Raw genomic sequence first — 14,619 nt, forward strand, 5'->3', positions numbered from 1 at the left:
GCTAAGAATCCACCTGCCAGTGCAGAGGACATGGGTTCCATCTCTGGTCTGGGAAGATTCCGCATGCCACAGGGCAACTAGACTTGTGCACCACATCTATAATACTGAAGCCCATGCGCCCTACAGCCTGCGCTCTGCAACAAGGAAACCCACGGCAATGAAAAGCCCACACGCCTCAACTAGAGAATAGCCCAACTAAGGCAATTAGAGAAAGCCCACACAAGCAACAAAGAACTAGCACAGCCAAAAATAAATAAATTTTAAAAAAAACACCATTTGCTCAGATCAATCTCTCTTTCTCTTCATTGAACTTCTCAATCCTACTCATCTTTCTCAACAGTTTTGACGTGGGCTCATTCTGTTTTTCCTTTACACTCTATCAGAAGTCATTAGTCCATTTCATAGTAGTCCATTCTCATGTTAGTCCATCTGATCTAATATTAATTACCTTGGCCTCAAAGCTCTGTGAATCTCTCGACAGTTACACAGAGAGACCAATAATTAAAGGCTCCCACTACATCCTGCCTTCTGTTCACCTCCTGCTACACTGAGAAAGGGTCTCCCAGAACTAAGATGCTCCAGGAAAAGCACTAGATTTGGAGTCCTAACACCTGGATTCAGTCTCTGCCCTGATTAGGCCTGTTTCACGGGACATATAGTACTTTAAAATCAAGTCCCAAGGGCAGAACTTCAACAAAACTAGCTTCTACGAATACATAGAAAGTTACTATCCTTAACCAAGGTGAAGTAATCTCAATTTTACTTTTCACATCCTCCAGGAAAATTCCAAGCTAAGATTATGTCTACTTTGTATTCAATTCCACCTATTAAGATTATGGACATTTTGTTTGTATCAAAAGTCTAGTGACACTTAAATATCTTATGTTGTGTTTCAAAGCAATTGAAAAGTATATGATTCTATCACACCAAAAGGAATCATGAAAATTATGAATCAAAACAGTACCTCAATATTTTTACTGGCCACATTCTTCACAACAGCAGGAAATAGTTCAGATGCATTTTTCCCTTTTGCAATCATCTGAGGAATAAAAGTAGAATATAAGAGCTCAAACTGTTAAAAAATTAGTCATTTGAAAACAAAACATAAATTCTACATTCATATAATAGTTAGAAGATAAGCTACAGAAACAAGTAAGGTATAGAATTAACAAACTTAACTCTTTCTGAGTCATCTTGGCCCAACTATCTGCAGCAAAGAACAATCTCTTGCGAATCAATATAAATACACAAATACATAGACATATTAGGGAAGAAACACAGTAAAATTTAAGACATGCACTATTTATAACAGATTTCTATGGCTAATGGCATTATAAACATTTTCAAATATTTGTACTCTATTTAACAAGTTCTTACATTAAAGATATAATACATTTGCAATGGGGTAGGGGTAGAGAATAAATGTTATTCTAAACAAACTACAGTTATTCTTTCTCCCTTTTTTTTGTTTTTTTAAAAAGATTCCCCTACTTCTCCAACCATTTTCTTCAAAGCTCCCTTCACGAGGTCCTCTTCCTTTCCTCACTAAAGTTAGGTGTAACACCATATTTTCTAAGAGAAAAAACAAGATTCAATTCACCCTCCTGTGTTAACTTCTAATTTTTTAGAAAGATCTTTGCTATATACCATATCTAAGAAATTATCTTAAAAAGATGTAAGGTGCTTAGTTTTATAAATTTACAAAAATGTTTTATAAATCCTATGTGACATTTTAAACAATAATAATCTCAGTTAATAATCTCTCAGAAGATTTTCTACATGACAGCTTTAGAAAACTCTAATGTAAGCTAATCTTCATTTTCTATTTCTTTACCTGTGATCTTTTTTGTTTTGTGAAACCTTCCGAGGATTAAAGAAGGTTCATTAAGTGGTGCAGTTAAAGTATTTCTATGTGATTTTTACAATTTTCTCATCTGTAAAATGTGGAGAGAGGGATTCATGTTCTCTAGGGTCCCCTCTTTCAGTCATTCAATAATTACCTAAGTCAGATACCCTGTGCTATGATACCCTATTCCAAGGCTTCCCTAACTTTAGTCTACAGAATGCTATTCAAAAAGATGTTACTACATGAAGGAGAAAAAAAATCCTAGAGTCAAGTTCATTCCACAAATATTGGCCAAGAGGATAGTACATGTCAGGAACTCTTCTAGGCCTTGGGGATAAAACCGTGAACAATACAAAGTCTTTACCCACTGGATTGTTCATGCGTGCTCAGCTGTGTCTGTCTCTATGCGACCCCATGGACTGTAGTCTGCCAGGCTCCTCTGTTCATGGGATTTTGCAGGCAAGAATACTGGAGTGGGTAGCCATTTGCTCTTCCAGGGGATCTCCCTGATCCAGGGATCGAACCCGCACCTCCTGGATGGCAGGCGGATTCTTTACCTCTCAGTCACCAGGGAAGCCCCTCACCCATCTGAGCTTACTTCTAATGCGGGCAAGGGACAACGAACAATGTGAGGAACCAGTGCTATGGAGAAAGTTAAAGCGCTGCAGGAGACAGAAGTGCTAGGGTTAGGAGTGGGAGTTGTTCTTTTATGTTTTGGTTAGTTTTTGCATGGTATATATTTTTCCTTCTTTATATTCTTTATCTTTACATTAAAAGTGGATTTTTCCTAGAGAACATATAGTTGCATCTTGACATTTTCATCCAATATGATGGTCTTTTTTAGTTGGTGACATTAGATCAGTACTGATGCCATTAGATTCAGCTCTGTCACTTTATTAATCAGTTTCCTTATTCCCTGTGTTTTTCGTTCTGACTGCCATTACGCTCATGATTTAGAAATTTTTTTTAGTATTCAATAACTTAACTTATATTTTTATTTTTATATTGATTATTTGGCTTTAACTTTTTGTGTAATTTTTATTGGTTCTTCTAGAAATTATGAGATAATTACAAAGATGCACAAACAGTTTACAGATACATAGATAAGTTAAGTCAAGATATGTCAAACCTTCTACAGTCATCTTAGAGTTTATATTTTATAAGTTATTAGGTTATATGAGTTCTTTATATACTCTGCAAAGTCTACATCAGATACGATTAAAAATACTTTATGTGGCTGATACTGTCATTTGATGCACACAGTTTTACATTTTGATATAGTCTAAACTATCAATTTTTTCTTTTTTTCCCTCACCTTTTGATGTCATATCCAAGAATCCTCTGACAAATCTCATGTCATACCCTGTGTTTTAGCTCTTATACTGAGGTCTTTGACTCATTTTTTAACTTATTCTATATATGGTATTAAGTAGGGGGTCTAAATTCATTCTCTTACATGTGGGTTTTCAGTTTCCAAACACTATTTGGGGAAATTCTACCCCCACTGAATGGTCTTGCACCCTTGTTGAAAATAATATGGCCACATACATGAAGTTTTTCTTTTAAGGCACTCTCTCTATGTGTGTGTATATATATAAATAAATAAACACATATTTATATATACATCTGCCTTTAAGCTGGTACCACACATTTTTTAAAATTTAACAATATATTTTATTTAACCTTATATATCCAAAATATTAGAATTTCTTTAAAAATGTTTCACTGACTTCTAGCTCCCATGGTTTTTGACGAGATATATGGAGTTGTTCAAATCGCTGTTCCCTTGTATGCAATGTATTTTTTTTCCAAGTACTTTCTAAATTTTTTCCAGTTTAACTGCTATACATTTATGAATGGTTTTCATTCAGTTTTATCCTGATTTATACAGTATGTTACAGTTCACAAAAGACAGCACTTATTTTTGTTTTGTTTTTACTTCTTACATTTTCTTTACTACACTTTAACTAACTAAAAAGGATAATAACACGATCAAAACATCATTTAAAAGCCTCTCAGACTCTATGGCAGGCAGCTTCAGACACAGTTTCCAGTCATCCCTACCCACAGTATACACACTCGCATTAACTACTCTTATTGAATATGGGCTAGACCTAGTGACTTTAAAAAAAAACTTTTTATTTTATATTGGAGTATAGCTGATTAACAATGTTGTGATAATTTCAGGTGCACAGCAAACAGACTCAGCTATACATGTATACCTTCTCTTCCAAACTCCCCTCCATCCAGACTGCCATATAACACTGAGCAGGGTTCCCTGTGCTATACAGTAGGACCTTGTTGGTTATTTATTTTAAATACAGCAGTGTCAGCACCACACATTTTGATTACTATAGCTCTGTAGTTAAGTTTTGAAATCAGAAACTGTGAGACTTCTAAACTTTGTTCTTCTTTTTCAAGACTGTTTTGGCCAAGGACTTCCCTGGTGGTCTAGTGGTTAAGAATCCGCTGTGCAGTGAAGGGGACATGAGTTTGTCCCTGGCCAGGGAATTAAGATCCCACATACTGAGGAGCAACTAAACTGCAAACCACAAAAGAGACTCCATGTTTCACAAAGGAAGATCCCACATGACGCAACTAAGGCCCCATGCAGTGAAATAGATACGCACGTGTGTGTGCGTGTGCGTGCATGTGTGTGTGCGCAAGCTTTTTTTCGCAAAAAAATCCCTGGGAGTTTGATATGAACTGCACTGAGTATGTAGATAACTTTGGGAATATTGGTATTTCAGCAAGTATTCCCATATATGAACATGGGATATTTTTCCACTTATCTGTGTCTTAATTTCTTTTAGCAATGTTTTAGTTTTCAAGGTACAAATATTTTGTTTCCTTGGGTAAGTCTATTCCTAAGTATTTTATTCATTTTGATACTACCATAAATAAGACTGCCTTCATAATTTCTTTTTAGGACTGGTGATTGTTACTGTATGGAAACACAACTAATTTTTATTAATTAATTTTCTATCCTGCAACTTTGTTGAATTTGCTTATTAGTTCAAAAAGATATTTTGTGGCATCTTTAGGTTTTCTAAATATAAAATCATGTTGTCTACAAACAAAGATAATTTTGCTTCTTTTCCAATTTGGATATCTTTTATTTCTTTTTCATGCCTAATTGTCATGGCTAAAACTTCCATTACTATGTTGAACAAAAGTGGGGAAAGTAGGCAGCCTTGTTTTATTCCTGATCTTAGAGGGAAAGGTTTCAGTCTTTTACCACTGAGTATGAAGTTAGCTGTGAATTTTTCTTTAAAACACCAAGGTAGTTTTTTTAATTCCTAGTTTGTTGAGTGATTTATCATCAAAGGGTACTGAATTCTATCAAATGCTTTTTCTGTATCAATTAAAAATCTTATTTTTTCCCCTTTGTTCTGTTAAAGTCCAACCGAATACCATGTAACATGTATGGCTAAGAAATAATTTATATCAATAACTCTAATTAGAAATTTGAAGAATTTAACCACCAAAAGAAGGTTCATATTTGCTCATTATCCCAAAAAGACATGTAAACTAATCTGAAAAAGACCTTTAACATCCAACACTTACTAAAAGAAAATACATCAAAGATGGCGATACACTGAAATATTCCATTCCTTCAAGGACTTGGAATAATCAACTCATCAGTATTTTATCTAAAAAACTTATTACAAGTTCACTACATGAAGCAATACATTTCAAATTCTTAGTTCACATTTCATCAAACCAAGATAAAATATGAATATGTGCTTTAAACATTAGACATACATTTTTCAAAACTATCAAGAAAAACAACATATGTATGTTTCAACTAGAGTCCTGCAGTGTAATAAGCGACCACAAGATTTTGAAGTAGGTAGCTTTCCTTCCCTAAGCATGCTTTGGCATACGTGAGACTTTATTCAACATATGAACCACTGGAAGCATTTCCCATGACTCTAAATAAGCCTCAGGTATCACCAAAGAAAGATAATCAAATGAACTGCAACGGTCATTACGGTTTCTCGCTGGCAGACACTGCTCACGAGATTCTCTGTTGAACTGCAGGGCTACCAACTGAAAGACAGTCACATGTGCACTGCCAGCATTTTGATATATGTGAGAAAGTAATGTGAAACAAAAACACAACATTTAAAATTTTGGCAAATTAAAATTTAGAAATGTCTAAAGGTTTTTAACAACTATAAAACTAAGGTCTTAAAACTACCCTGTATACGATTATATGAGGTGATAAAACCCCATATTCAGGGCTCATAAAATCCAAATTATGTAGAGAAATGTAAATATTGAAAATTACATTTAAAAAATGAAGAAAATTTGAAGCTAATATAATACTCTACTAATTGGCCTCTAGCAAACTACTTCCAACCAACAGATGTTTTGAAATGATGCATAAAGGTGCATACATGAACATAACATTTTATGATGATTTGTAAAGCTTCCACAAAGAAACATGGTGCTAACTAGAAATCACACTAAAAACTGGACAAAAGTAAAGGTAAAAAAATGATTGTTATAACACACAGTGGAAAAATTTTCAAGAAAAACAATTACTAGTTATATAATAAAAGAAAAAATTAGCAACCAATAATTGCGAGTTTAAGAGTGAAATACAAGGGAAATATCTGGCAGAGCTACTGTGCTGTGGCTTTGACTTTCTGTTTTCTTCTCCAAAAGTTAAGTTAGAAAAGATCTGTGGTAATGAACAATTTCTCCTGAAAAGAAGCTAGGGGAATTAATTTTGGAAGCACTTCTTGAATCAGACCAACCCATGCTCTTATTGAATTTTTAATTTTCTGTTAGTTTGATATTAAAACAAAATTAAAAGATGTCTTTCCCCATATAACTTTAATATGTTAAAAGCCATACTGCCCAAATGTGTTTCTTAAACTAGTACACACCACCACCACTACTACTATTACTACTACTACTAGTGTTTTAACTACTACTACTACTAGTGTTTTAACTATTACTACTACTACTACTAGTGTCTTAAATCCAGACACGGAGTTTCTATTGTGAACATATAAGAATAATTAATATTCTTTTTAAAGGCTTTTTTTCTTTTAACCAAACACTCAGGAAATATTTTAATTTCATGGCTAAAGAAAAGTGATAGGTAATACCTGTCATTTTATTTTTTCTAATTACTAAGAAGAGATAACTTATTTTATTTGTTTAGTCATTCAGTTGTGTCTGACTCTTTGTAACCCCATGGACTATAACTCGCCAGGCTCCTGTGTCCATGGAATTCTCCAGGCAAGAATACTGGAGTGGGTAGCCTTTCCCTTTTCCAGGGGATCTTCCTGACCCAGGGATCGAACCAGGTCTCCCACATGGCAGTCATATTGTTAACCCTCTGAGCCACAAAGGAAGTCCTTTTATTTCTTGTAGCAAATTCCTAAACGAAAACTGGGGCAAATAGTATCGTATCTGGCCAGCTGCAACCTACTGCCTTGACCTTCATTCGTAGGGTTTCTATGCTGCTATGACTCTTGATTAAGTGGCCTTGGGTTCACTTTGTAATTTTCCTAGTCATCAGCAAATTCACTTGTATGACATTACTGCCAAATGAGAAGTTATTTTACTGTAAATGAATACGGATCATCAAAAAAGCGAAAGCTCCAGAAAAACATCTACTTCTGCTTTATTGACTACGCCAAGACTTTGACTGTGTGGATCACAACAAACTGTTTTAAATTCTTCAAGAGATGGGAATACTAGACCACCTGATCTGCCTCTTCATAAATCTGTATGCAGTCAAGAAGCAACAGTTAGAACTGGACATGGAACAACAGACTGGTTCCAAATCAGGAAAGGAGTATGTTAAGCCTGTACACTGTCACCTTGCTTATTTAACTTATATGCAGAGTACACCATGAGAAACGCTGGGCTGGATGAAGCATCTGGAATCAAGATTGCCAGGAGAAATATCAATAACTTCAGATATGCAGAGAGTTCCAGAAAAAAACTACTTCTGCTTTATATCTACTTCTGACACCACACTTATGGCAGAAAGCAAAGAACTAAAGAGCCTCTTGATGAAAGTGAAAGAGGAGAGTAAAAATATTGGCTTAAAACTCAACATTCAGAAAATTAAGATCATGGCATCTGGTCCCATCACTTCATGGCAAATAGATATGGAAACAGTGACAGATTTGGGGGGCTCGAAATTCACTGCAAATGGTGACTGTAGCCATGAAATTAAAAGACACTTGTTCCTTGGAAGAGAAGTTATCACCAACCTAGACAGTATATTAAAAAGCAGAGACATTACTTTGCCAACATAGGTCCATCTAGTTTAAACTTTGGTTTTTCCAGTAGTCATGAATGGATGTGAGAGTTGGACCATAAGAAAGCTGAGCGCCAAAGAACCGATGCTTTTGAATGGTGGTGTAGAGAAGACTCTTGAGAGTCCCTTGGACTGCAAGGAGATCCAACCAGTCCATCCTAAAGGAGATCAGTCCTGGGTGTTCATTGGAAGGACTGATGCTGAAGCTGAAACTCAGTACTTTGGCCACCTCATGCGAAGAGTTGACTCATTGGAAAAGACTCTGATGCTGGGAGGGATTGGGGGCAGGAGGAGAAGGGGACAACAGACGATGAGATGGCTGGATGGCATCACGGACTTGATGGTCATGAGTTTGAGTGAACTCCGGGAGTTGGTGATGGACAGGAAGGCCTGGTGCTGCAATACATGGGGTCGCAAAGAGTCAGACACAACTGAGCAAATGAACTGAACTGAAGCTTTTTTTTTGGTAGAAACTGACAACCTTTCAAAATTTACATGGAAATGCAAAGGATATAGCACAAACAAAGCTTTCTTTTTTTTCTTAAGGAAGACTTACAGTACTTTATTTTAAAGCTACAGAAATCAAGGGTGAGGTATTGGTAAACTGAGGCCACAAAGACCCATGAACCAGAAGAGTTAAGAAGTGGGTCCACAAGTTCACAGTAAACGGAGTGTCATTTGAGGTTGAAATCTGGTTGGGAAAGGATAGTTTTTTAATAACAAACATTGAAATATTTAATAAAAATAGAGGCAAATTAGATATACATGTGTTAAAAAACATTCATCTCTTAATCTCACATTATACATAAGAAATAATGCAAACTAGATCGCAGACTCATACATAAAGGCTAAAAGTGAGAGGGGAGATCTTTGCAATAATGGAGCAGGCCAAGATGGCTTAAACAATAACTCATGCTCTGAATCTACAACTTCACTTAAATATATAGATACATATCTACTTGAATTCCACAAGAGTTAAATATTACAAATATTTCCATTAAAATCAGAAACAACACAGTGTTGTCTTCTATCATGCCTACTACTCAACATCATAGTGTAACTTAATCCATGCAAAGAGAGAAGAAAAACGAGTAAGAGCTAAAAATATTTGAAAATAAAATATAGATCTGTCATGACTTCTGGATAACACAGTTAACTATCCAAAAATCAAGCAAAGAAACCAAAAAACTATCAGATTTACGAAGAGTTTGCTGAGAAGGTCAAATACAAGAACAGAAAAGTCATTTGTTCTCCTATACATTAGTAATAATTAATTTTGAAAATATAACGAAAGGGACCATTCATAATGGCAAACGAAACTGAAAAGTACACAGGAATGAATCTAGCAAGGAATGTTCAAGATTTCTTACGATTAAAAACTATGAAATATGAATATACTGCTACTGAAAGACAGGAAAAGAGTGGAGATGGAAATACACAAATTCCGTATTACCCTAATCAAAATCCAAAAACAATTTTTAACAGAATTTGACAATTTAATCCTAAAGTATACCTGGAAGCTGAAATTTTTACTTTTTATATCTCAATATGATTTGAAAATTTACAAATACATATTTGTGTCACTTGTCTAATAATTTTTTTCCAGATCTATGGAGATATAATTGACACAGAATACTATGTAAATTAAAGGTGCCAACAGGTACATGAAAAAGATGTTGTTCAACATCAGTCAGTATCAAGGAAATGTACACCAAATCTACAATGAGGTTATCACCTCAAACCTCTTAGAACTGCTATGAACAAAAAGACAAGACATAACAGGTGTTTGTGAGGATGTGGACAAAGCGAAACACTGTGCACTGTTGGTAATGTGAGATATACTTACATCTTTCTTATACACACACACACATACATACATATGTGTCTGTGCTGTATATAAAATGGGATATTATTCAGCCATGAGAAAGGAAGAAATTCTGACATTTCTAACAATATGGATAAATCCTGAGGACATCATACAAAGTGAAGGAATAATTTTTAATTAAGAATCATTTTCCTACAGTTTAATGATCAAGTTCCAAGTTTACATTTATACAAACTTCCTAATGAGAAAGTCTGTAACTACCAGACTAACTCCTACCATAGCTATATTTACACTTCTTTATGATGTCTATTTACATGTAAATTACATTTATAACATTCAAGTAGTCTAGACTGTGAGAATATCCATTTTATTTCTTTATCAGTTTGAAAGAGGAATATAGAAAAAACTACCAAGTATCTCATTTTCATATTTAGGAATTTCAATAGCATCCTCAGACTTAGTGAAATAATTTACCTTAGTGGGATGTAAAACCAAAATTCAGTGAAATACTTAAGAGTACTGCCTGCTTTATACGGCACTGCAGGACTGTATCCTGCAGGTCTGCAAGCTGAAAGCAGTGTAAGGTAATCTGACAACTGGATCTATAACTTATAAGAATTTTATAAAAAACATTTAATACTCTCTATTACTATCAGAAATATACAGGTAGGAAAATGAAGCAAGATAAAATTAACATTTATTTAATATCAGTTCAGTTCAGTTCAGTTGCTCAGTCATGTCTGACTCTTTGCAACCCCATGAATCACAGCACGCCAGGCCTCCCTGTCCATCACCAACTCCCAGAGTTCACTCAGACTCACGTCCATCAAGTCCGTGATGCCATCCAGCCATCTCAGCCTCTGTCGTCCCCTTCTCCTCCTGCCCACAATCCCTCCCAGCATCAGAGTCTTTTCCAATGAGTCAACTCTTCGCATGAGGTGGCCAAAGTACTGGAGTTTCAGCTTTAGCATCATTCCTTCCAAAGAAATCCCAGGACTGATCTCCTTCAGAATGGACTAGTTGGATCTCCTTTCAGTCCAAGCGACTCTCAAAGAGTCTTCTCCAACACCACAGTTCAAAAGCATCAATTCTTCGGCGCTCAGCTTTCTTCACAGTCCGACTCTCACATCCATACATGACTACTAGAAAAACCACAGCCTTGACTAGACGGACCTTAGTCGGCAAAGTAACGTCTCTGCTTTTGAATATGCTATCTAGGTTGGTCATAACTTTTCTTCCAAGGAGTAAACGTCTTTTAATTTCACGGCTGCAGTCACCATCTGCAGGGATTTTGGAGCCCCCAAAAATACAGTCTGACACTGTTTCCACTGTTTTCCCATCTATTTCCCATGAAGTGATGGGACCGGATACCTTATAACATTAGAATCATTGAGAATTAACTGATCAGGAGTAGTCTGAATGAACCTGCCTTATTCTCATCATTTGAAGTATCAAGCAAGCATCTTTAGGGCTTCCCACGTAGCGCTAGTGGTAAAGAACGTGCCCTCCAATGAAAGAGACATAAGAGACTTAGATTCAGTTCCTGGGTTGGGAAAATCCCCTGGAGGAGGGTATGGCAACACACTCCAGTATTCTTGCCTGGAGAATGCCACGGTCAGAGGAGCCTGGTGGGCTAAAGTCTATGTGGTCACAAAGAGCTGGACACAGCTGAAGCGACTGAGCATGCATGCATGCAAGCATCTTGCATATTCCTTGATAAATTAATTCTAAGTCTGGATCAGCTTCCAAGATTGTGTCCTTTGTACTTCTAACGTTGTGAATTATCTCCTAGAGTTCCTCTAATATGAAGCTTTTGGCAGCATCACTTCCTCGGGGCATATCTTCAGCCTTTTCATCACAACCATTTTCCTCATTTATGTTGAAAAGCCTGCCTTACTGAAGTGCCTCTAGCTACATGTTTGCGCGTGCTCAGTCATGTCTGACACTCTGCAATCCCATGGACTCTAACAGCACGCAGGCTCCTCTGTCCATGGGATTTCCCAGGCAGGATTTAGAGTCTCTCCAAAAGTGGCAGCATCAGCATTCCCACAGTCAGCAATTTCTCCACAACTCCAATTACATTCTACCTGAATTTCATTTCTAGTGTCATCACTTTTCATTTCCTTCCTGCATTTTTATCTTTGTTGATCAAATCCTGTTTTTCATAATCCATTTTGGTAAAATGTCAAGTGGGCTTCTCACAGGTAAACAAGGAGGGATCACCACTGCATGCTTTGCAGTCTGTACACAACTGAGCAACACACAGTGACCAACTGCTAAAAATAACTTTGAAGGAAGCGACATGACAACAACAACAACAAAAAAAGAAGACGCAGTGACACGACCTACGTATATCTGTTATGTGCACAGTGAGTTGAGGACTGAAGTCAGTGATGAAACTTGTACAGTGTGCAATCACTAAGGCAATATGCCAGGCTAACTGAGATATGAACCTATTGTGAGGAGACTGGTGTTATTTAACTAAGCTGCGGTGACTGAAACTCAAATACCAAAGCCATGTAAAGCAAAGAACTACCTCTCCATAAATACTATTATTATACAGTATAACGCTGCGTGTGTGCTCACTCCTTCAGTCGTGTCCAGCTATTTGTGGCCCCACAGACTGAAGTCTGCCAAGTTCCTCTGTCCATGGGATTTTTCAGGAAAGAATACTGGAGTGGGTTGCCATTACCAACTTCAGGGGATCTTCCTGACCCAGGGGCCAAACCTGTGTCTCCTGTGTCTTCTGCACTGCAGATGGATTCTTTCTCTGCAGAGCCACTAGGGAAGCCTTGGTTTAACATGAACAAATGAAAAATTTACCAAAAACTCTTCATCATTTGCCTTCATTACCAAATGACATAAATCGAAATAAAAGAATCAAGCAAGATCTACAGGTATAATTAGTCCTTGACTTTTACACATTGGGTTTTCACAACAACAAACTTTTGAACACAGTAAATTCATATCTATAATCATCCTTCATAAATGGGATTTGGATTTTAGAATAGAGATTTCAGACTCTCATATCATGGCACTGTCTCCTGGAAAACAGTACTGTTTCAGCTGTGTTTACATCCTACTACAGTAGAGTTTATTTGTGCAATTACATGAATTTACTACATTTTGACCTGATACAAAAAGTTCTGGAAAACAAAATCAGCAATGGTGGTGAAAAAAGCAAAGTACTAGTAAGAAAGACAAGGTCTGACAAATTTAATTCCACTGAGACAAGCAGACTCTTTAGCAGATAGTCACTGAATTAAGCCAGTTTTTTTCACTGTCAATATAAACAATCAAAAAAAAATAAAGAGCAAGACCCACACAAATTGCAAAAATATTTTTAAACTTATTATATAATCAGAAATTGCATTATATTTTTAATTCTGACAGTAGAACCCCTTACATAATAATATATTAGACTATTATCTGAATTTTCCATTACAACAGAAAAGTAGAGAATGTTTTTACATCTATTAATATTCATTAGAAGTTCTATGCTGATAAACTGAATAAACCATTTGTATTGGTAGTAAAGAAATTTGAAGATCAAAAGAAAGGACGCTTACAATTTTTAGGTCATAGAATGATCAAAAAAATATCCTTTAGCTCATTAGTATCCCTCTTTGTAGGAAGTCAAAATATTGTAGTATATAATCTTACTTTCTCTTCAAACTGATTATCACTCTATTTGACAAAAGAAATATTTGAGACACAGAAAAGACAGAATTAGAACTCAAGTTTCTGAATTTTGTCACTTCATTACTTCTTCCAAAACATTTTAGACAGGAAATTTTAAGTTAATAATAAAGGGTAAATGGGAATGCTTGATTTGGTATTTAACATATTCTATAACATATATTTTTAGCATACCACTACTTGTCATTTATCCAAAAGTCAAAATGATCTAATTACTTTACCTACCCCAACAATCCGTTTCATAGCATCCAATTTAGCAGAATCTTTGTTGCTCTCTAACATTTGCTTTAGATCTTCATTTCTACACACAAAAAAGAAAAATTTCATATTTAGATTTTATATGACACAGGCATTAAAACATGTAATTTTAATAACATGATGTACATTATTACCAAATTATTTTTCTTATTTATAATTAAATACATGTTTCTCATCTAACCCTACAAAATAATATCAAGGTGGTTAAATGGAATAGTACACTACCCTAACAAAGACATCTACGAGTTAAGTACAAATAAAAGTAGGAAAATCAGAACAAGACTCATGAAGTACATCAATGTCAACATCTTGGCTGTGATATTGTACTATAGTTTATCATTGAAGGAAACTGGGTAAAGGGCACACAGAATCTCTCTGTATTACTTTTTATACCTGCATATGAATATACAATTATTTCAAAATCAAAAGTTTAATTATAAAAAAAGTTATATAACAATTACAACTCATTTATAAGATGACACACCAATTTTTTTTTAATGGTCAAAAAACCTGAACAGGCATTTCACACACACACAAAAATATTGGGAATACTGTTAAATACTTAAGGTCATTAACTATCAAAAATGCAAATTTAATGAGAAACCATTACACATCCTTGAGAATAGATGAAATTAAGACAATGACAATAACAAATGTTGCCAAGGCTATGGAGCAACTAGAACTCTCATACACTGCTGGCAG

General features: G+C 35.5%; 1 protein-coding gene across 1 annotated transcript in view; it reads right to left on the reverse strand.

Annotated features, from left to right (window-relative positions):
• AP3B1 (adaptor related protein complex 3 subunit beta 1) overlaps positions 1-14,619 on the reverse strand; it is a 239,683-nt gene that overhangs the window by 197,648 nt on the left and 27,416 nt on the right. The window contains exons 2-3 of the mRNA XM_069595365.1: positions 13,885-13,960; positions 965-1,039 (exon numbers count right to left, since the gene is read on the reverse strand). Coding sequence (XP_069451466.1) covers positions 965-1,039; positions 13,885-13,960 — 151 coding nt within the window. The remainder of the gene's footprint in view (positions 1-964; positions 1,040-13,884; positions 13,961-14,619) is intronic.

This window comes from Ovis canadensis, chromosome 7, assembly GCF_042477335.2.
Source record: "Ovis canadensis isolate MfBH-ARS-UI-01 breed Bighorn chromosome 7, ARS-UI_OviCan_v2, whole genome shotgun sequence".
Lineage (NCBI taxonomy): Eukaryota > Metazoa > Chordata > Mammalia > Artiodactyla > Bovidae > Ovis > Ovis canadensis.